This window comes from Schistocerca serialis, chromosome 11 (assembly GCF_023864345.2).
Source record: "Schistocerca serialis cubense isolate TAMUIC-IGC-003099 chromosome 11, iqSchSeri2.2, whole genome shotgun sequence".
In the NCBI taxonomy this organism is placed as follows: Eukaryota; Metazoa; Arthropoda; class Insecta; order Orthoptera; family Acrididae; genus Schistocerca; species Schistocerca serialis.
Window position 1 is genome coordinate 194,885,951 of NC_064648.1, and position 21,918 is coordinate 194,907,868.

Sequence of the window (21,918 nt, forward strand, 5' to 3'; positions counted from 1 at the left end):
TTTTGAGCGATTTTAATTGTTTCTCTATCCCTCTGTCGTCTATTTCGATATCTACCATATTGTCATCTGTGTGACAATCTAGAGAAGGAACTACAGTGCAGTCTTCATCCGTGAAACAGCTTTGGAAAAAGACATTTAGTATTTCGGCCTTTAGTCTGTCATCCTCTGTTTCTGTACCGTTTTGGTCACAAAGTCTCTGGACATTTTGTTTTGATCCACCTACCGCTCTGACATAAGACCAGAATTTCTTAGGATTTTCTGCAAAGTCAGTACATAGAAGTTTACTTTCGAATTCATTGAACACCTCTCGCATAGCCCTCCTCACACTACATTTCGCTTCGCATAATTTTTGTTTGTCTGCAAGGCTTTTGCTATGTTTGTGTTTGCTGTGAAGTTCCCTTTGCAGTTTTCTAACTCTGTTGTTGTACCACGGTGGCTCTTTTCCATCTCTTACGATCTTGCTTGGCACATACTCATCTAACGCATATTGTACGATGGTTTTGAACTTTGTCCACTGATCCTGAACACTATTTCTACTTGAGGCAAAACTTTTGTGTTGAGCCGTCAGGTACTCTGTAATCTGCTTTTTGTCGCTTTTGCTAAACAGAAAAATCTTCCTACCTTTTTTAATATTTCTATTTACGGCTGAAATCATCGATGCCGTAACCGCTTTATGATAGCTGATTCCCTGTTCTGCATTAACTGATTCAAATAGCTCTGGTCTGTTTGTCACCAGAAGGTCTAATATGTTATCGCCACGAGTCGGTTCTCTGTTTAACTGCTCAAGGTAGTTTTCAGATAAAGCACTTAAAAAAATTTCACTGGATTCTTTGTCCCTGCCACCCGTTATGAACGTTTGAGTCTCCCAGTCTATATCCGGCAAATTAAAATCTCCACCCAGAACTATAACATGGTGGGGAAATCTACTCGAAATATTTTCCAAATTATCCTTCAGCTGCTCAGCCACAACAGCTGCAGAGCCAGGGGGCCTATAAAGACATCCAATTACCATGTCTGAGCCTGCTTTAACCATGACCTTCACCCAAATCATTTCACATTTCGGATCTCCGTCAATTTCCTTCGATACTATTGCACTTCTTATCATTATAAACACGCCTCCCCCTTCACTGTCCAGCCTGTCTCTGTGGTATAAATTCCAATCAGAGTACATTTCTGCACACAACAGTAATGTAGCTGTATGATAGGTGCCGAATTTAAAGTAAGTACATAACGATGAAGCAACTTTAAAATCCTGTCTGATTTGTGAAATAGTCGGTGTTTTCAGTCTCTGCAACAAACTGTGGCAACACAGACATCTTGGATATTAATTTGACTGAAAATTCTGATAGGCATTACTAGCTAGCTTGCTGCTGTATTTACATCTTATAATGTTTAATTAATTGCAGCAGCAATGGACGTTCTACAGAAAATAACCTATCTGAATTATTGAACACCATTTGTGCATCCACTTTCGTAGATCTTGGGCATATATAAATTCTGTTTTTAGGATATGCTGATCATTATTAGTAATATTGAGGGTATATATGAGGAATAAGATGTCAACATTTACCATAAGCAACCATTATCCATTTTTATAATTCTGGGGTAGAAGTGTATCTGTGGCACATATCAAACTGGAGGTTGTTGTTATTGTATCTCACCCTAAATGTTTGAGAAACAGCAACTATTTCATACAGAATTTTGGGTTGTGCAGTCGTCTCCAGCAGCTATATGTAATCTGGGTGGGGGGGGTGAAGGAAACTAAGTACACCTTCACTGTGTTCTTCCTTCATTTGTACAGTCATCTAATCTTAGAACTGTAGGCTTTGTTTTCAGAATAAAAATACCTGTTTTCAAATGTGAAATAATTAGCAAAGTTGCAGTAGCTTGACATGAACCAGAGAAGAGAGGAAGAACTGTGTTGGTTAAAAAAAGAGCATAAAGCTAACAATTAGGGTCAGAAAATAAAAATTAAAACGGATGGTTTCAAAATAAAAATACATCAATCCATATACAGTTGTTTGCTTTTTTTTTATTTAATTACGTTAGAGAACAAAGTAACTTAAAAAACTGTCTCTGTTGTTTGTTGATCAGTGTCATACACATCCTTTTAATAATCCTGCTGGCTGCCTCCTTGCCAATACCAATGAAGTCCCAAGTGGACAGAAGGAAATCACTGGAGGCAATATATTTGAGTGTCAGTAGTAGCTGGTCTATTGGCGGAACAGAGTCATTTCTGATAGAAAGAAAAGAATGACATGAGACAATTCAAGAGAAATTTAAAAACATAAATTGCCAGCCACTCCTTCTGCTGTTATGATTATGTAGATTGAATAAGTAAACATTCCTGTTAGCATCTTTTCATTTAAATTACTTTATGATACATATGGATGTTGTTATGTGGATAATACTAATAACTGAGAAATACAACACCTATCTGCTACAGCTTTTTTTTTAAAACTGACTTTCCTGTTAATTTTACTGTATTAAACTTAGCTTGAGTAAGCACAAGTATTTTACATGTTTAAGAGAGTAATGCTAGATTGTGGACAGTTCTGTTGGTGTGAAGCATTCACTACATGGAAAGCTGTCTCAGTGGGAGATAAGAACTAATAATATTTTCTGCTGTAGATGTAGCTGAGTGAACTCAAGACATTAGTGTATTACCAAACTTCTTGTTACATTAAACAATCATAATAAGCCATCAATTTCAGAAAAATGGTTCTTCACACAAGTGCAATTTTAAATTACCTCCAACTAGTTGCCATTTGACATAAAGGAGGACACCGAAAATAACATAATATTCAAGGAAAGTAAATGTCACATTCCATGCACTCCTTCTACAACTATTCAGATTCAGTAACTACATTTCTGTTCTGTTTTATAACATATACATGTTACTATTATTTTATGACAAATATGAGTGGGCTTATGTGGGTAATACTAATAACTGAGAAGCACAAAAGCTATGCTCTGTAGCTGGGGAAGCATCACAATTTTTTTTAAAAAAGGAAAAAAATTCCAAATTTCCTCTTAATCTTACTTTGTTGAGCTTAGACTGAATAAGCACAAATAGTTCAGAAGCTTCAGTGAATAAAGATATTTGGGAGACAATGTTGTTGCTGTGAAGCGTTAATGGGACTGTGATACTAATATTTTCGCTGAAAGTTGGAGAGTTTCTCTGACGCTGCGGTGGTGTTAACAAAAATGGGCATTCTCAATAGAAAACAGAGTGGAACAACATTTCCGCTTTTGACATAATGTGGCTGAATAAAGATGGGACACTACTATTATCAAAACATTTTGCAACATGAAAAGTCAGTGCATTGTCTGAAACAGAACAAGCTGTTAATACAAAGACTACACATAAGTGGTGTGTTGTTTCAATTTGGTTAAATTTATTACAGCGTTGTCTTCTAAATAAAACGAAACAGTCCTTTCCACTACTGCAGGATCTGTAACACATGCCAGATAATCAAGATTATGTTTGCATGAATTGTCATTTTAATGTTTCTGATTTACATAAATAACACAACAGAATTCATGAAGTACTGAAATCTTATGTATATTACTACAAATACACAGTGTTATATATGAGAACAGAGAACTAGTCATACACTCCAGGTTCTCACATACAAAACTGAGAAGATGAATTATGGCTTCCGTTGATAAGTGAAATTTGAATGTAAGTTTGGAAACAGCATCATATCTTCTTCTTCTCCTTCCTCATTCTTATCAAAATTTCAGCCAAAATCTTGGCAGCATCGTCTGCATCTGTCACTATTCCTGCCATCTTGAAAACTTATTCCTCAACTAAGCTTGCTAACCAGCCAGGAATTGTCGGTTAAATTATTCAGAGTTTGTTGTCTCGTTAGGCATTATTGCGATTCTGTGTAATGTGTTTCCCACGCTACTCCAAGGATAGAGCTTTACCAGCTGCTAACTGGAGATTGTACAACTGTCCCTTAGTCCGAGCCACATTAAACATCAAAGATGGGTCAAAAATTTTACTCGATGTTTTTATAGACTAGCTGTGTCAGGAGCTGTAGAGCACTTTGGAGAGAACTTACAGAATTTTTTGTATAAATTTCCTGTTCAAGCTGTTTTGGTCTGAACATAAAATCAGTAAGCAGACCAAAATCATTTATTCTACCACACAGTAAATATACAGCAACAGAAACAGAAGATGACAGAGAAAATGCCAAAATACTGAATTCTGTCTTCCAAATTGTATTACGTACGAGTATCATAATACAGTTCCTCTGTTCAAGCATAGTTGGAATTTCGAAATGGCAGATATTGACATTCCTTATCTTGAAATAGAATAATAGCTGCAATCACTTTGTAATGGCAAGGGGTCAGTACCAGATGAGATACCTGTTTCTAGAGAGGTTATAGAAAAGAACTGGCCACCATTCACAAGCAGTTTTTCATGGGTCGCTTTAGCAACAAAGGGTACCGGCCAACTGGAAAAAAAGTTCTGCCTCCCATTTGCAGGAAGGGTGGTAAGACAAATACACATAATTATAGCCCTGTATCGTTGATGTCAGTCTGTCATAGACATTAAGTGGAATTATGTCTCATGAATAGAAATGATACCATTTACTGCAGCCCAGTTACTTCCTTTTGTGCATCTAATCTCTTATTGTGCTTCCTTTACTTGTAGTATCCACTCAGGGTCTTGTTCATTTATAACTTATGTACAAAAGGAAGTCACTGAAGTGGACAACACGCAGAGCTAATTGGACAGTGTTTTATCATCCGGCAATTTTCGAAATTTATTATGGAACCCCAGACAGAGAATACTGCAAGGTAGATTCACTAAACTGCTGGTGCACTTGTCCTGTTATGGAACTAAATGTGTTGGTCCAGAGTAGGAGTCTTGTGTACACGTTGGTCACATTTCCAACATTGATTATCAATGGAGAACAGTTTTATGATGAACATTTATATGGTGAACATTTTTATAGTGTTTTTTTTTTTTTTTTTTTTTCGTTTGTGAGCTAGTTCAACAAAGATACGAGAAGAAACGAGTAGAATTTATTGCCGTTATGATGCTGTATCTGGGAGGGATAACTCTAAAAACTAGGGGAGAATAGGTCAAACAGTCACAAATATAGTGCAGCAAAGAACCTAAGTATCGCTTTGTTAATTGGGACATAAGTTACAAGCTTGTTGCAGAAGCAGTTGCTCTTCCCTTGTGTTGGATTCGAATTCTACATGCTTAAGTCATATATGTCCCTGGAATTGACTTCAGGCAGTAATCATGTTGCAGACACTGGGAGATGCCAAGTAAATCTTAGTAACTCTTTCTAAATAACAGCAATCATACTAGAGACCTTTGAGCTTTAAGCAGGAAAGCAGTCTTGTTTTTTCTCATGAAACGAAGGAAGGATTGTACATTTCACAATGCACAATGGACAAAAGTTATTATAATGTATTCCTTACTAGCTATAAACCATATTACATCAAATGTTTGGTCAGCATGTGGCTTACCTGGGCCATAGAATCCAAGAAACTATTTACTGACTTCTTGCCTGATTAGAGGATATTGCTCCACCCTGAACAATATGACAGCTAAAATACACCGACTTTCCCTAAGCCAATAGCACCCTGTAGCAGTGTGCAAGTAATTGTGTTGGCAGTTCTTTTGACAGTTATGTTTAGAGTACTCTTAGGTGGGTAGTCAGCACCTGACATATATGGATTCTGAAAGTAGGAACTGTTTGAGCTATGTATACCTTGGGTTTACTACTCTTTTTTCTGTATAACCTGGCCATCTCACACCAATTGTATAAGAAATTTACCTCCCTAGACTATACCTGGTAGGTGCATTCTTTTAAATAGAGAATACAATAACCAATGAGATTTAATGTACATAAACTTGGCGACTGGGGATTTTAGACATCAGCCCATTTTATTATGAGTTTCCTTAAAGAACAATTTGTTATGTATGGTGCCAATATCACAGTGCTATTCGAAGCAGGTTAACTGGTTCTATACTGATGTGTAAGTATAGGTACATGGATGACATATAATGTCCAGTAAATAAACTCCATGAGAAGGGGTCAGTTTCTTTGTATTGTAATTTGTTGCAATTAGTAGAGGAAGGGGTAGGAGTGAGTCATACTGAGAGAGGATATAGACAGAAATTCACAATGAGTTCAACTTACGTAAGGTTCACCTTGCATTAAAAAAATCCTCACTTTGAGCTTCAGCAGCAGGTCCACATCAACATATATAATTGAATTACCCAAACAGTCAAACACAGTTGTAGCTGAGGTATATCCCGCTAAAGCATAGTCTCCCTCTTAATAAACAAATATATCAGAATGAATTATTGTGGACCAGTGGCAAAGACCTACTAATAGTACTGAGACTACTAAAATAAAATTACAACTACAAAATGAAATAGGGCACAAGTAGTAAAAATCCACATAACAATATATAAATTGCTACCGCAAGAGTATCAATAATGACGAAACTTAAAATGTTATTAAAGTTTCATGCATACAAGTTAACACATGTTGAGTAACATAGTCAAAAGACCTTTACATCAGTTAGAGAACAAATGAAACTTTACATAAACACATCTTCAAATGCAAGACAGCAGCATGTATATATGCTAAATTGGAATATAATTACTCTTACAGTAACAGAGCTCCAAAAGGAAGTGAACAGAAAAAGTATCAAGATGATTTGAAATGAGATATAAAGAGCTGAAAATGTATCGAAGACAGCTGCTCAACATTTCCCAGATAACATGCAAAAAAATTATATATCCATCAAACAGAAGAAAAAAAGTTAGAAGCAAAAATTTGTATAAAAGACTAATAGTAGCACACATCTGCATAAACGCATGCATTTTCCTAATCACCCCCTCCATACCAAACACAAGCACATACAATGCACTCACTAGGAAGCTTGAAGATGTCGCATTTGTATTCAACTGAAATGGGATTACAGAAGTTGGTAAGACTGCATCCAGATTCCACAGGAATATTATATGCATCTGGTGCCATTACTCGCCACTAGGACAGTATGGTAGGCTCCATTGTGACTGATTGATGGTGATGTTCCCATTGATACCTGTGTGTGATTCAGTTAATGTTGTTTTTGAATCTCAATTGACCAGATGTTCAGAAGTTGTAAAGATAATTTACAATGGTGGCTCTATATGTTTTGGCAAGCTAAAAATACTACCCTTCCTGCCACACAGTATATCCATTTACACAGGGCTTCACATAGGTTGCACGTCTAATGTTGGATCAATGCGCTGATGTGTCACTCATATTCACTCATCAGCGCGTGAATTTACGTAAATATTTTTGCATTTATTGACCAGATATTATTCCCTATTTATGTATAGGCGTTGGCCACTACCTAGAAAAAAAAAAATATGTTGCAGCTTACAGTAGTTGTTGGTTCTCTTGAAATCAAATAGCAAAACATGCATCTTTACTTTGTAAAATAGTTTTAGAGTTGGTGGATGTAAAACATTTCTATCCAAACCTGAAAATGTTTTCCAATACAAAGAAATAGGCGCTAATAAAGCCTATTTAATTTTTGTGTTTTAAAATCTTGATTGCTTTCTTTTTGTGTTTTTCTTTAACTGTTGGTATTTGTCATAGAAGCAAACTTATTTGTAGTAAGTTGGAGGATATGATTTTGACAACTGTAATATTTTGGTGTGTTCCATTAGTTTGCAGAACAGTATTTTAATGATGTTGAGAAACTTGTAAGCTACAGTACCAACAAAAAAATTTTGCAAAAGAAATAAGCAGTGAATGAGGACTGTCATTTTGATAATCTTCTGGTTGTTTTATTTATAAAAGTGTTTGACCTTGGGAAACCTTTTTTGCTCATGATAATTGTAATCAAATTTACCGACTAAATAATTTCTACTGTCCATAACTTTTATTTTACTTTTCGCTTGTAGTCCTACTTTTGTGGATGCTGAAATGTTGTTTTTATTCATCATACAAATTAACATGTAACACCTTTCCCCTTATGCTTCAGGTTAATTCAAAGTACTATTGAGAGCTGTGACAGTACATTTCAAGAAACAGTTGGTCAAGGAGTGGTCCTTGATGAGATGGAGATACACACAGAGAAATCATCAAATTTCGCCACATGCGGTACTCATACAGAAGGATTAACTTCTCAAGAAGACACCTTATTCGGCACCAGATTAAGTTATAGTTTAAGGGGAATGGAATTTGATACGTTCAGTTGTAGTTTCTGTCTGCAGAGCTTCCCTACAAAATACAGACTTATAATGCATGTCTTCACCCACATTGATGGTGTGCAGGTTCCTGCATACATTTGTAAGTCCTGTGGTGAGGTATTTCCCAGTAATGATAGGTTGAGCAAACATTTGAAAATGAGTGAGTGTGATGAGCTTTTATCTGCAGACAATAATGAGAAATATGACTACAGTGAGGACCATGAAAATATTATCAGCTTGGAAAATGATAGAGCAGTGTCTGCCATGGCGGAGCAGACTTCATCCAAGGAAACTTCGGAACCTTTGAAGAAATCCTTTAATGACACATCTAACATCCATACAGTGACACTTGCACAAGGGATGTCAGACAGGAGTGGTGATTGTGAAACCTTAGCTACACGTGGCAATGTCAATGTCCACACTATTTTACTCCCTACGAAGAGACTGCACAAATGTGATGAATGTGGCAGATGTTTTACTCGGTTGGATCATCTCAAGACCCACTCCTTAATACATACTGGTGTAAGACCACACAGATGCAATATTTGTGGAAAGTCATTTAGTCAGTCTGGCAATCTCAAGAGACATTTATTAATACACTCTGGAAAGAAACCTCACAAATGTGCAACTTGTGGTAAATCTTTTACTGTACTTAGTTCTCTGAAGATACACTCATTCATACACACAGGAAAGAAACCCCATTTATGCGATATCTGCGGCAAAGCCTTTACTGTGTCGAGTAATCTTAAAGCTCATTCATTAACACATACTGGGGAGAGACCACACAAATGTAGCGTTTGTGGCAAAAATTTTACTTCGTTGGTTACTCTCAAGAGACATGTCTTGATACACACTGGAGAGCGACCCCACAAATGCGATGTTTGTGGCAAATGTTTTAATGATTTGAGTTCTCTGAAAAAACACACATTAATACATACTGGAAGGAGACCTCACAGATGCGTTATTTGTGGCAAATCTTTTGCTGAATCCAATAATCTCAAGAAACACACCTTAATTCATTCAGGACAGAGACCTCACAAATGTGATATTTGTGGAAAATCTTTTACCGAATCAGGGACTCTAAAAAAACACATGTTTGTACACACTGGCAGTAGACCTCACAAGTGTGATGTCTGTGGCAAATCGTTTTCCTTGTTGGGAACTCTCAAGATCCACGCAGTACTCCACACAGGAAATAGACAGTACAAATGTGATACATGTGGCAAATGTTTCATTATGTTGAGTAACCTCAGGACCCATACACGAATACACACTGGGGTGAGACCCTACAAATGTAATGTTTGTGGCAAATCGTTTACTGAGTCGCGTACGCTTAGGAAACATGAAGTAATACACATGGGAAAGAGATCTCACAGATGTGATGTCTGTGGAAAGTCTTTTATTCATTTGCGTAATCTGAAGTCCCACGCAATAATCCACACTGGTGAGAGACCACACAAATGTAGTGTTTGCGGAAAGTTATTTACTCAGTCAGGTAATCGCAATAAACATGTGTTAATACACACTAGGAAGGGACCTCACAAATATGGTTCTCGGGGCAAATAAATTTCCCTTAGCTGATGTCATCAAGATCCATACAGGTACGTGTACTGGGAGATGTTGCACGTTTGTTGTGTGATAAATCCTTAAAATGTGCTAGAATTCTGAAGAGGCATGTAATAATATGTGCTAGCGAGAGATCGCAAATGTGACTAATACATTTCTGCAGTTTGAAATTTTGAAGAAGATGCTCACAAAGTTGCTACAGATGAATTACATAGTTGTGACTTTTTTGTGAATAATGTTGCTATGCTTTAGTCATACTTGATACCAGAAGTTCGTCCATTTAGTGAAACCTTTTACCAATAAATACCATGCAGTAATCAGGACCCTAGATATTTCAAGGAAGTGTATTGCTTTGTTGTTTATTATTGGAAAGATAATGAAAGTAGCTCTAGAAACAGCAAAAAATGTAATGTTTATAGCACATTCTTCACTCAGGCTAGTGAAGAAGAGAAAGATCAGAAAAATCTGAAAATTATTCAAGTATTAGACACAGATACACTTTCTTAACAGTAGTACAATGTATGTAATTAATTATCCATTTTTTGTGCTGATCCTCCATTACAATCTGTTATATAATGTTAGATACACAGTGGTAAGTCAAAAATTGTGATCCGCTGCATAGTAGCGTTTTACCCAACCTTCAGATTGCAATGCAGCAGTGCTTCGACGAGATGTGGACTCAACGATTCTTTAATAGGTTTCCAGTAGTATGTTGGTCTATGTGTCTACACACAATTCCCATAAATTGTAGGCTGGTCGTTTGTGGATACATAGCTCGTGCCCTTTAGTATCCTTGATCTGTCTGAGAGGCCTCTCATGAGGTGAATTGGATGGCCAAGACCCAAGTTATCACATTGCTCAAACCATTTTAGTGCAGTTCTGCTCTTGTCACTTGGATAATTAGAAGACGCCATGACCATCATGGAGGACTTCAAGCATTAAGTTCATGTAGTTCACTGTCGTCCTGAGGCCTTCAATTATAACTACCTGTCCCATGGTAACCGAAGTAAATGTCACCCACAGTATAAACTGTCTCCATCTTCCTGCTTCTGTTGTGTTGTGAATATTGTAATCAACCATTCACCTCATTAAAGGTGTATCTTGGCAGCATTATTGACCTAGAGTAACAAAGAGTGTCGCTTATCTGAACAAGAGACACGTTTCCATTGATTTGCAATCCAATTTTGACGATCCCATTTCCACTGCTATTGCAATGGACAGTGTTGTTGGATCAATCTATGAATATGCGGCATTATATGCATTGAACCCTCATTCAACAATCTCTCTGAATTGTGTGGTTTTGAACACTTGAACCTGCGCCATGTCTGCATCCTCATATTTGACAAAGATTGCTGCTTATCTCACTGTACAGAATGGGCAGACTTCTTACCTTCAAGTTCATTGGAGAGGTGTGAGTGTCTTACATCTTATTGTCAGCTTGTGGTTTCACCATCTGTCATCCAACTTCCATAGAGGCTGACAATAGTAGCACATGAATAGTCATAAGATTCACAGCTTGTGAGATGCTCATACTCAGGTACCTGGCTATAATAATCTGCCATTTGTTTCATTTTATTTATCATGTTTGTTTACACTTTATACTAATACTCTACTGTCACGTTAGGAGCTGTATTTCTCGTGAAATGCTTTTTGTGTGTTCCAAAGCTCTGTAGATGATGATTACGTAATGGAGATTGGTTTTATGCATTAAATCTTATATATTTCTTTAGTTTTGGATACCGTGTACAAGCAGAACAAAAACAGATTTGAAAGTACTGCCTCATCTAGAGTTAAACTGTAATTCCAGGTGATTGTATAAAACAAAAGGATATTTGAAACAGCTCTAGACATTATCACTAGGTGTGAAATGTAATCAAATGCATAATTTCTAATGTAATAAGCAAATAAATCAAGTGATCTTTCTTTGTAATAGCTTTGTTTTTATTTGTCTTCATTTTAATTGTGTCTACTGTTTAGATTAAAGATTAATTCTTAGTGTATATTTTCCTTTATTTTTGTGATTAAAAGTGGTTTCCAGAAATCTCTCATTACAGTTCTATTATATAGGGTGTTCAAAAAGTCTCCCTGCAGTTCCGTATGATTGTTAGCTGCACATACTGTATGATTGGTCGTCTGCGTGGGTTACTTCCCTTGAAGTGGACTCTCCCAACATTCCACTGTTTCGTTTATCTCAGTGAAATACAAGTTATTAATTTATTAAATATTCATTTTTACTGAGTTTCATTTTGGTATATTCACTGTGGCATACAGGACACGTGGAGAGACTTTTTGAACACCCCGTATTTAAAAAATGTTTATTTTTATGGTCAGTTTTTGGTTTACTATCTTTTTCTTGCTGGTGCAAAACATGTGGTTAGTTACGTTTTGTCATACTTGTAATTTAAGATACTTGCCATTAAGTGATAGGCATTTTTCAGTTCTGCATTGCTTTCAGCTAGTGAAGTGAGAACGTTTCTACCATTATAGATCTTGCAACATAATAATGTGTTTCTGTCTATACTATCACAGTGGCTTTTAACTATTTAAATATTTTAGATTTACTTGCTATTTATGGTTTCTCATTCTTCATACACACATAACAAATTTTGGTTGTGACTGGGATTTAAAATGCATATATTTAAAATTGTGTAGTTTTCCTTATAACAATTTTGTTACAACATTCGGCCCAGCTATTTATTTACACATTTCTGCATGATTTTCTATTGGTGGATCCTTTATCTTAGTAATAATAGACTGTATGTTGTTTTATCAGTAATGACTTGCAGAAATGATGGATGTAATCATTGTTACTCAAGTAAGAACAGAACCTCTAATGCAGAAACTTATGATGATACTACTCATACTGAAGCTTAAATTTTGGCACATAACTCTTCCATTTTAACAGTCCCATCACTGTATATGAGAATATGGAATTTCTCAACAGAGTGAATGCAGTAAACAGTGGTAGCATAATCAAATAGGATTTTAAATGACAAAATGGACTGCAGTTAGACTGTACTACTTTTTCCAAATGAAATCCTATTTTTTTAGTGGTACTTAGATAATAAGGCTGAAACAATTATTATGAATAACTGATCAGTGTCATCGTCATCATCATCGTCAGCATCATGTGGTGTTTTGACCAGTTTTTCATGTTTCAGTTGAAATTTCTGTCAAATATCATTAGTTCCATAACAACCATTACCAAACACTTATCTTGGACTTACTAGCGTAATCTGTCATTGGAGGTACAAAGATTCACTGTGTGAGAATTACTTTGTAACTGAATGTTAAGTAACTAATTTTTGAAAAACATGGTCTGTTTCATAGTTGTTTATTTCATAAGAACAACATATGTCCACAGCCAAACTTGTTGCCCACCTAAAATTACTAAGAAGAATCATTACCAGTTGCTGTTTGATAAGTTAGCTCAGCACCACGTGGCACTTCTGGTTGAAGTAGTTCTGTTTAAAGGCAGCATGATCCATATGATGGGACATCAGTCAAAAGTATTTTGACTAACATTATTGGGGAACTGAGTCCAAATTGAGTATAATTTTAGATATTGTCCTTTGCACAGATGCAGTCCTTTTCGTTTGGAATTACTTGAATGAATGGAGTTTGTTGAAAGATGAGAGTAGTTACATTTCAAGATGAAAATAACTATTCTTGACTCCAAAAAGCATTTGCTCATTCAGATTTATGTTACTCATTTGGATTCAGTGTGTAAATGTTCTATGAAAATTATCCTGTGATTTAAGTTTATGAAGTAATCATTTGTTTAACATGATTAAATGAATCCTTCATCCCTTTATTAATTACGTATGATGAGTAATGGTAAGTTAACCTGGGTGCCACATAGGGACACAGGTGTAGCTCACACATGTATTCATCCCTGTTAATTTCTACAGAATGGAGCCAGAGAGTTGTACATTTATGTAGTTTCACATCTTTGGTTACAGTTCATTGCACATTACAGAGTTGTGAGATTTAGACATTATATGTACAGAAAGTATCTCATTGTGGCAGTTCTGTAAGATAAATCTATTTAATTATATTCTGATAAGTTGATGTTAGACAAATATTGATATAATGGGAGGTATTAGACTTCTTAAGTATCCACATTACAACCAGTAGCGATTTTCTCTTCAGAAAGAGTTAAGGCTTCATCTAAGAGACAGGGTTTAAAAACATAAATTCTTGCCCTGTTGAGAATGGGCTTTCTGATCATGGTGCTCAGCTAGTTACAGTATATGACATAGCTCCATTCAATAATTCAAAACTACCCTCCAAAGTTGTGCGGTCAATTAATGACTCAACAATTAGAAATTTCAAAGAAAATCTTCAGCAGTTAGACTGGGATGAGGTGTACAAGGAACCTTATGCTAATTTAAAATATAACTTATTTCATGATACACTTGTAAGAGAATTTGAAAACTGTTGCCCCACAAAAGCAGTTAAATCTAATTATAAGAGACCATGTAAAAAACCTTGGCTTACTCAAGGAATAAAAATATCTTGTAACCACAAAAGGGAACTGTATCTAACAACAAGAAAGAGTAATGACCCAGAAACAGCCAAATATTACAAAAACTACTGTGCTACATTAAGAAAGGTTATTAAAAAGTCCATAAGCATGTGCATCATGTCTGAGATTAATACCTCTGATAACAAAATCAAAACAATTTGGAATATTATTACAAGGAAGACAGGGCAACTAAGAGTACACGACGATGGCATTACCATCAAAGCAAATGGAAACTTGACAAACAACCTGGAAGTCAAAAACATTTTGAATACTCATTTTTTAAATGTTGTAGAGAATATATGATCTGAATGTTCATTAGAAGAAGCAAGGCAGTTAATGGAAGAGGCCTTACCCACACCATTTGGTACAATTGAAATTCCACCCACCTCTCCTTCTGAAGTTAGGAAGATAATAACTCTCTCAAGAATAAAAGCTCACATGGAATTGATGGCATTTCCAGCAGGATAATAAAAGCTTGTTTCCAAGAAAGAAGTGGGATTCTTAGCCACATATGTAATACCTCTCTGAAGCAGGTTTTTTTTTCCAGATAGAGTGAAGTGTGTCATTGTTAAACAACTGCATAAAAAAGGGGATACGTCTGATATCAACAACTACCGGCCAATCTCTCTTCTGACTGCCTTATCCAAAATTCTTGAGAAAGTAATGTGTTGTAGAGTAGCTTCACACCTTTGTAAAAATAAAGTTTTAACAAAATGTCAGTTTGGTTTCCAGAAGAGTTTTTCAACGGAAAATGCTATATATACTTTCACTAATGAAATATTAAATGCTATGAGCAACCGGAAGTCACCCATTGGGATTTTTTTGTGATCTCTCAAAGGCTTTTGATTGTGTAAATCATGGAATACTTCTAGATACGCTCAAGTACTGTGGTATGAATGGGACAAGGCTCAAATGGTGTAAATCATATCGAACTGGAAGAGTGAAGAAAGTTGAAACAAGCAGTTCACATAATATACAAAAAAAACTGGTGATTTCTCAAACTGGGGAACAATCAAGAATGGGGTACCGCAAGGTTCAGTCTTGGGTCCTCTGCTGTTCTTAATATATGTTAATGACTTGCCATTCTATATTCATGAAGTTGCAAACCCGGTAATTTTGGCCAATGATACATGTATAGCTATCACACCCAACAGAGAAGAATTAACTGGTGAAATTGTAAACAATGTTTTTCAGAAAATCATTAAGTGGTTCTCTGCAAATGCGCTCTCATTAAACTTTGACAAAACACAGTATATACAGTTCCATATAGTAAATAGAATGACGCCATTAATAAATATAGACTTCGATCAGAAATCAGTAGCTAAGGCAGAATATTCAAAATTTCTAGGTGTATGCTTTGATGAGAGGTTGAGCTGGAAAAAACACACTGAAGATCTGCTGAAATATTTGATTTCAGCTACTTATGCTGTTAGGGTCATTGCAAATTTTAGCAATATACATCTCAGTAAATCAGCTTACCAAGTCTATTTTCATTCTCTGCTCTCGTATGATGACATATTCTGGGGTAACTCATCATTTAGTAAAAGAGTGTTCATTGCACAAAAGCCTGTAATCAGGATAATTGCTGGAGCTCATCCAAGATCATCCTGCAGACACTTATTTAGAGAGCTAGAGATCTTCACTGTAGCCTCACAATATATATATTCACTTATGAAATTTGTTATTAACAATCCGAACGAACTCAAATGTAATAGCAGTGTACATGGCTACAACACTAGGAGAAAGGATGATCTTCACTTCTCAAGGTTAAAGCTAGCTTTGGCTCAGAAGGGGGTAAATTATGCTGCCACAAAAGTCTTTGGTCACTTACCTAATAGCATCAAAAGTCTGACAGAGCCATATAGCATTTAAAAGAAGATTAAAAGAATTTCTTAATGGCAACTCCTACTCATTAGATGAATTTTTGGGTATAGTAAGTGGGTAATTTCCCCAACCACCACAAAAAAAAAAAAATATTAAAAATATTAAGTGTCATTGAGGTGGCCCAGTGTAATGTTAAGCTCTCTCTATACAGCTTAAGCGTTTTCGTGGACTTACTTGTTGAAGAATGCTGGTTCTGCTTTCTTGCAGCGCCGATGTCTTCTGCTAGCACCGGTCGCTTCTGCGAAGATTTCACTGCTAGGAAGGGGAAATTTTCACTCTCTCGATCTCTCTCTTCTTATTTAAAAAATACGCTACTCTTGGAATATCATTCAATGCACCAGAACATAGTTATTTCCACTTTATACAAAAAAACAACTAAACTTTATGACGTAAGGCCACATATTACCGTGCGCCCAGAATCAGTTAATTACATATTTTTGAACACAATTAATACATAAGCTTTTATCGTGGCTGACTATCCACGTCCAGTCCACGTACTCTCAACAGCAGTTCGACGTCTAATAAACAGTCACTATTTCGAGTCTCTTCATTTGTTTTTTAACAATACAATGCTACATTACTCTTTGCAGCCTGCCACGGAGCTTCCAGGCCATATTTGCTTATTCTTGGCAGTGCGCACTGAACACTTGTCGGCGCCGACGAATTATCTCCCTTCCAGTTTCGCCTGCACAAACAATAAATGGGTGCAGTATCCCATGCTCATCCTTACACCCTGCTTACAATAACGTGTTCGAAATGGCTAGAACACAAGTGTCTCCAAACTTTCGTAAAATTCTGGGGGCACTGCATATCCCTCTCTTAGTTCGAACACTCGTTATTTTGCACACAACATATAATTTAATAACTTTTTAAACACTTATCTTGTTACTTTGTACTACATAAAAACATTAGGTACAAAAACACTCTTCCATCTCTGGTACACTCCTGGAAATGGAAAAAAGAACACATTGACACCGGTGTGTCAGACCCACCATACTTGCTCTAGACACTGCGAGAGGGCTGTACAAGCAATGATCACACGCACGGCACAGTGGACACACCAGGAACCGCGGTGTTGGCCGTCGAATGGCGCTAGCTGCGCAGCATTTGTGCACCGCCGCCGTCAGTGTCAGCCAGTTTGCCGTGGCACACGGAGCTCCATCGCAGTCTTTAACACTGGTAGCATGCCACAACAGCGTGGACGTGAACTGTATGTGCAGTTGACGGACTTTGAGCGAGGGCGTATAGTGGGCATGCGGGAGGCCGGGTGGACGTACCACCGAATTGCTCAACACGTGGGGCATGAGGTCTCCACAGTACATCGATGTTGTCGCCAGTGGTCGGCGGAAGGTGCACGTGCCCGTCGACCTGGGACCGGAACGCAGCGACGCACGGATGCACGCCAAGACCGTAGGATCCTACGCAGTGCCGTAGGGGACCGCACCGCCACTTCCCAGCAAATTAGGGACACTGTTGCTCCTGGCGTATCGGCGAGGACCATTCGCAACCGTCTCCATGAAGCTGGGCTACGGTCCCGCACACCATTAGGCCGTCTTCCGCTCACGCCCCAACATCATGCAGCCCGCCTCCAGTGGTGTCGCGACAGGCGTGAATGGAGGGACGAATGGAGACGTGTCGTCTTCAGCGATGAGAGTCGCTTCTGCCTTGGTGCCAATGATGGTCGTATGCATGTTTGGCGCCGTGCAGGTGAGCGCCACAATCAGGACTGCATACGACCGAGGCACACAGGGCCAACACCCGGCATCATGGTGTGGGGAGCGATCTCCTACACTGGCCGTACACCACCGGTGATCATCGAGGGGACACTGAATAGTGCACGGTACATCCAAACCGTCATCGAACCCATCGTTCTACCATTCCTAGACCGGCAAGGGAACTTGCTGTTCCAACAGGACAATGCACGTCCGCATGTATCCCGTGCCACCCAACGTGCTCTAGAAGGTGTAAGTCAACTACCCTGGCCAGCAAGATCTCCGGATCTGTCCCCCATTGAGCATGTTTGGGACTGGATGAAGCATCGTCTCACGCGGTCTGCACGTCCAGCACGAACGCTGGTCCAACTGAGGCGCCAGGTGGAAATGGCATGGCAAGCCGTTCCACAGGACTACATCCAGCATCTCTACGATCGTCTCCATGGGAGAATAGCAGCCTGCATTGCTGCGAAAGGTGGATATACACTGTACTAGTGCCGACATTGTGCATGCTCTGTTGCCTGTGTCTATGTGCCTGTGGTTCTGTCAGTGTGATCATGTGATGTATCTGACCCCAGGAATGTGTCAATAAAGTTTCCCCTTCCTGGGACAATGAATTCACGGTGTTCTTATTTCAATTTCCAGGAGTGTATTTCATTAAGCTGTTGGTAATATCTTTCATAGACATAGTAGTATGATAAACTAATAGTACAACAGGTATTAGCTATTTCCAATAGATTTATCTACTCTTGCTTCCAGGATTGAGCCAAAATAAATCCCTCCCCTTATCCAGTTTCAAAGTTCAGGCGTTATTCTGAGTATAGTCTTTACTTTTTTTTAAGAATCTGTTGCATTGATAACCACCGGTTTTCTGGGTCTGAAAAAAATTAGTTGTACTGGGGGTTTTCTCTTTTTCCTATCTCCTCGCACAGGACTCGTCTTTCCTATTTAAAAAATTTTAGAATTCAAATGTACCAGGAGAAACTTTCGACTACAATCTCAGGTCACTATACCACCCTTTCCCTTTGGGTTCCAATCTGCGTAAGGGTTGATACTATGAAATCATCTTCTTCCTCATCCTTGGATAGGTGCGCCCCTTCCATTTATACTAAATTATGGTACAGGTAAATCCCCTTTTTGGTGCCCCTGCCCACATGGTATCGGTCAGCCTCCACTGGGTCTGCCTACCTGCCTCTCTTTCTCTCATTTCATCTATATCGTATGTGCCCTCTCTATATTCTCTAACAATGATTCATAGTCTTGCCTCTTTCGTACTCCTCTGCACACTATTTTATTTAAAATTTCCTGGTAAAATTTCTATCTACCTCTCCTTTCCTCCTCCTGAGTCCTTCAGCCTACCTGCTTAAATTCTTCACTTGTTCATTGTCTACAGCTCACTTACATAGCCTTAATAACTAAATATGTTTCGTCCACAGTTGTAACTTTATTTCGTTTCTTCAGGCTATTCGGTCTGCACAATCCTATTATTCATCAGAAACTTATTTGACTCGATACGTTGGGCTTAATATCTGTTTCTTTTTATCTCCATTCATAATACTTTGTACTACTGTTGCTGTGAACACAGGTGGATATACACTTCGTCCCCCCTTATTCCTTTAGCTTATTTGACTCGATACCTCTGGCTTAATATGTATTTCTTTTTATCTCCATTCATATTACTTTGTACTACTATAGCTATGAACACAGGTGGATATACACTTCATCCCCCCTTGTTCCTTTAGCTTAAGCTTACTATACCATTTCACTTGAGATGTGCAACCGTCATTACTTAGCACATGTGCTCGAGCCCTTCCTGAGCACTACTTCCCCCCTTACCTGTGACGGTTGCTACTTCTTCCTGTGTATTACTTGTCTGCGTCTTTGTATTTAATTGTTTGAGTGTGGAAGTGTGATCGTGCATCCTGATTCTTCGGCCCACTAAGGTTCTTAGTTGAAGATTTATAGAAATCACTGGAAAGAGAAGGACTTCAGCGATAGAAGTATATGAGTGTGGACTCTTAAGAGAAGTAAGAAAGGAAATAAAAGAATTGGTTGCTAAAATCGAAGAAAGAAAGAAGACAGCCCCAAGTCAGGAAACCCTTCAGACCCCACTTCCCTAGGATACCCACTTTGCCGGTGCTTAAGTGAGAAGCCGGAGGAGGTATGATGTTCGGCGTCTCCTGCAGAATGGATATTCTCACCGTCACCTTTGAAGTTCCCAAAGAAAACATCTTAGCAGCTCCTATGGAACAGCAAATGATGAAGAACCGGTCAAACTTGTTTGCGAGGGTTGTATGAAGGGCGTGGTGTGTAGGTCGTGTCTGTGCCTATGCTACCCACCCCTTTCAAAATTAGACATAAACCCTACCCAATCACATCGCAATTTACAAAAAATATAAAACATTCTATAAAAATAGAAATTATATACACTATAATCAAATAGTTATTCAGTTAGTCACTTCACTCTATATTTCATACACATGTTCAGTTTATGTCATCTAGGTATCATTCTTCCTAAACAGTACCATCATATTATATCTCCTGTTAGAATATTACCCTGTTAGTGTTATCTCATGCTTAGAGGTTACTGTTTATTGTGACTTCTTAAATTAGTCATAATCGTGTAGTCGTAATTGGGCTCTTTTAATACTAATATGATAGGATAGCTTAAGGGCTATAAATAGAATACAGGATAGTCGAATATCTGAAGGGAGTTCGGTATAGGAAAACTAATGTGAAAGTAACACCGAACCCAACTCGGGAACTGGCGGACGTCACTCTGCCCGTTGACACAGAACGCCAACGTCCCTGGGGGTTTTGTACATATCGTTTTATATCCTTAACAATATACATTCCCTTTTCCTCTCCCATCACAGGCTCTACTAAATATAGGGTTTTTTGGTGTACTGTTGATTGAATACGATAAGGTCCTACGTATTCCAGAAAAAATTTGTGCTAAACTTTGAACGTGTTTTTTACTAATACTAAGTCATCTACGTGGTATTCTGGGTCAGTTGCGGTTGCATTGTATTTATCTGCCCTTTGTTGGGCGCTCGTATGTAAGTTTCTACCAACTCTTTCCTGAGTTGCTTGATCAGTAGCTTTTTGCTCTGGCCACGTAAAACACTTAATTAGAGGTTTTCCTATAAATGGCTTGCCAATGGCTTCTACGGGCGTCATTCCTGTAGACAAATGCGGTAGTTCATTTAGAATAAGCTTAAAATCTTTAATTCTTTCCGCCCATGAGGTATGAGTGTCGTAGCAATAAGTGCGGCACAACCTACGAATCTCTTTCATTACTCTTTCACAAGGGTTCGATGATGGATTATAGTTGGCTGTTAAAATGTGTCGTATATTTTCCCAGGCTAAAAATTCCTTAACTTCAGGCTGGTAAACTGAGGTCCATTATCAGAAAGAAAACGCCTCGGATTACTTGTAGTTATAAAATATTCTTGCAAACACTTGATCAAGGTTTGTGCATTAGCCTTCTTAATAGGATACCGTCTTACATATTTCGACCAATATTCTATAAGTACTAATATATAAGCCATACCTCCCTTTCCTTTGGGTATAGGTCCAAAAAAATCGGCAGCTGTGAGGTCATGTAATGCTTTAGGAATAATCGGATACATCTTATACTTGACATGGGTATTATTCTCCTTAGCTTTCTGACAGATGCCACATGTTTTAATAGTTGCAGTTACCTTACATCCTAATCGCTTAAAATAATTAAACTTATTCATATGAACTATACACTTTTTCACGCCGAAGTGGCCATATCCACTATGAATGTACTGTGTTAATTTAGACTCTGCTATTTGTGGCATACACAGCCGCCAGTAACTTGACTCTTTGCTGTTTCTCTAGAACAAGTGATTTGTTACCTTCCACTGTTCCCTTTTGTTTACCGGTAATGACTCTCTTATACACATAGCATAGGTCTCTGTAAAATAAGGGTCATGTTTAATATTTTCCGTTATTATTTGGGGTAACTCGTATAC

General features: G+C 37.8%; 1 protein-coding gene across 1 annotated transcript; it reads left to right on the plus strand.

Moving 5' to 3' along the window:
* The first annotated feature begins 8,297 nt into the window (after positions 1-8,297).
* Positions 8,298-9,989, plus strand: LOC126426647 (zinc finger protein 665-like). The gene has a single exon (XM_050088533.1). It carries the CDS (start codon positions 8,384-8,386, stop codon positions 9,791-9,793), a length of 1,410 nt encoding a protein of 469 aa, XP_049944490.1. The 5' UTR covers positions 8,298-8,383; the 3' UTR covers positions 9,794-9,989.
* The last annotated feature ends 11,929 nt before the right edge of the window (positions 9,990-21,918 follow it).

Excerpts from the sequence above, each read along its gene's own strand:
- LOC126426647 (XM_050088533.1), top strand. The coding sequence starts at position 8,384 with ATGAGTGAGTGTGATGAGCTTTTATCTGCAGACAATAATGAGAAATAT.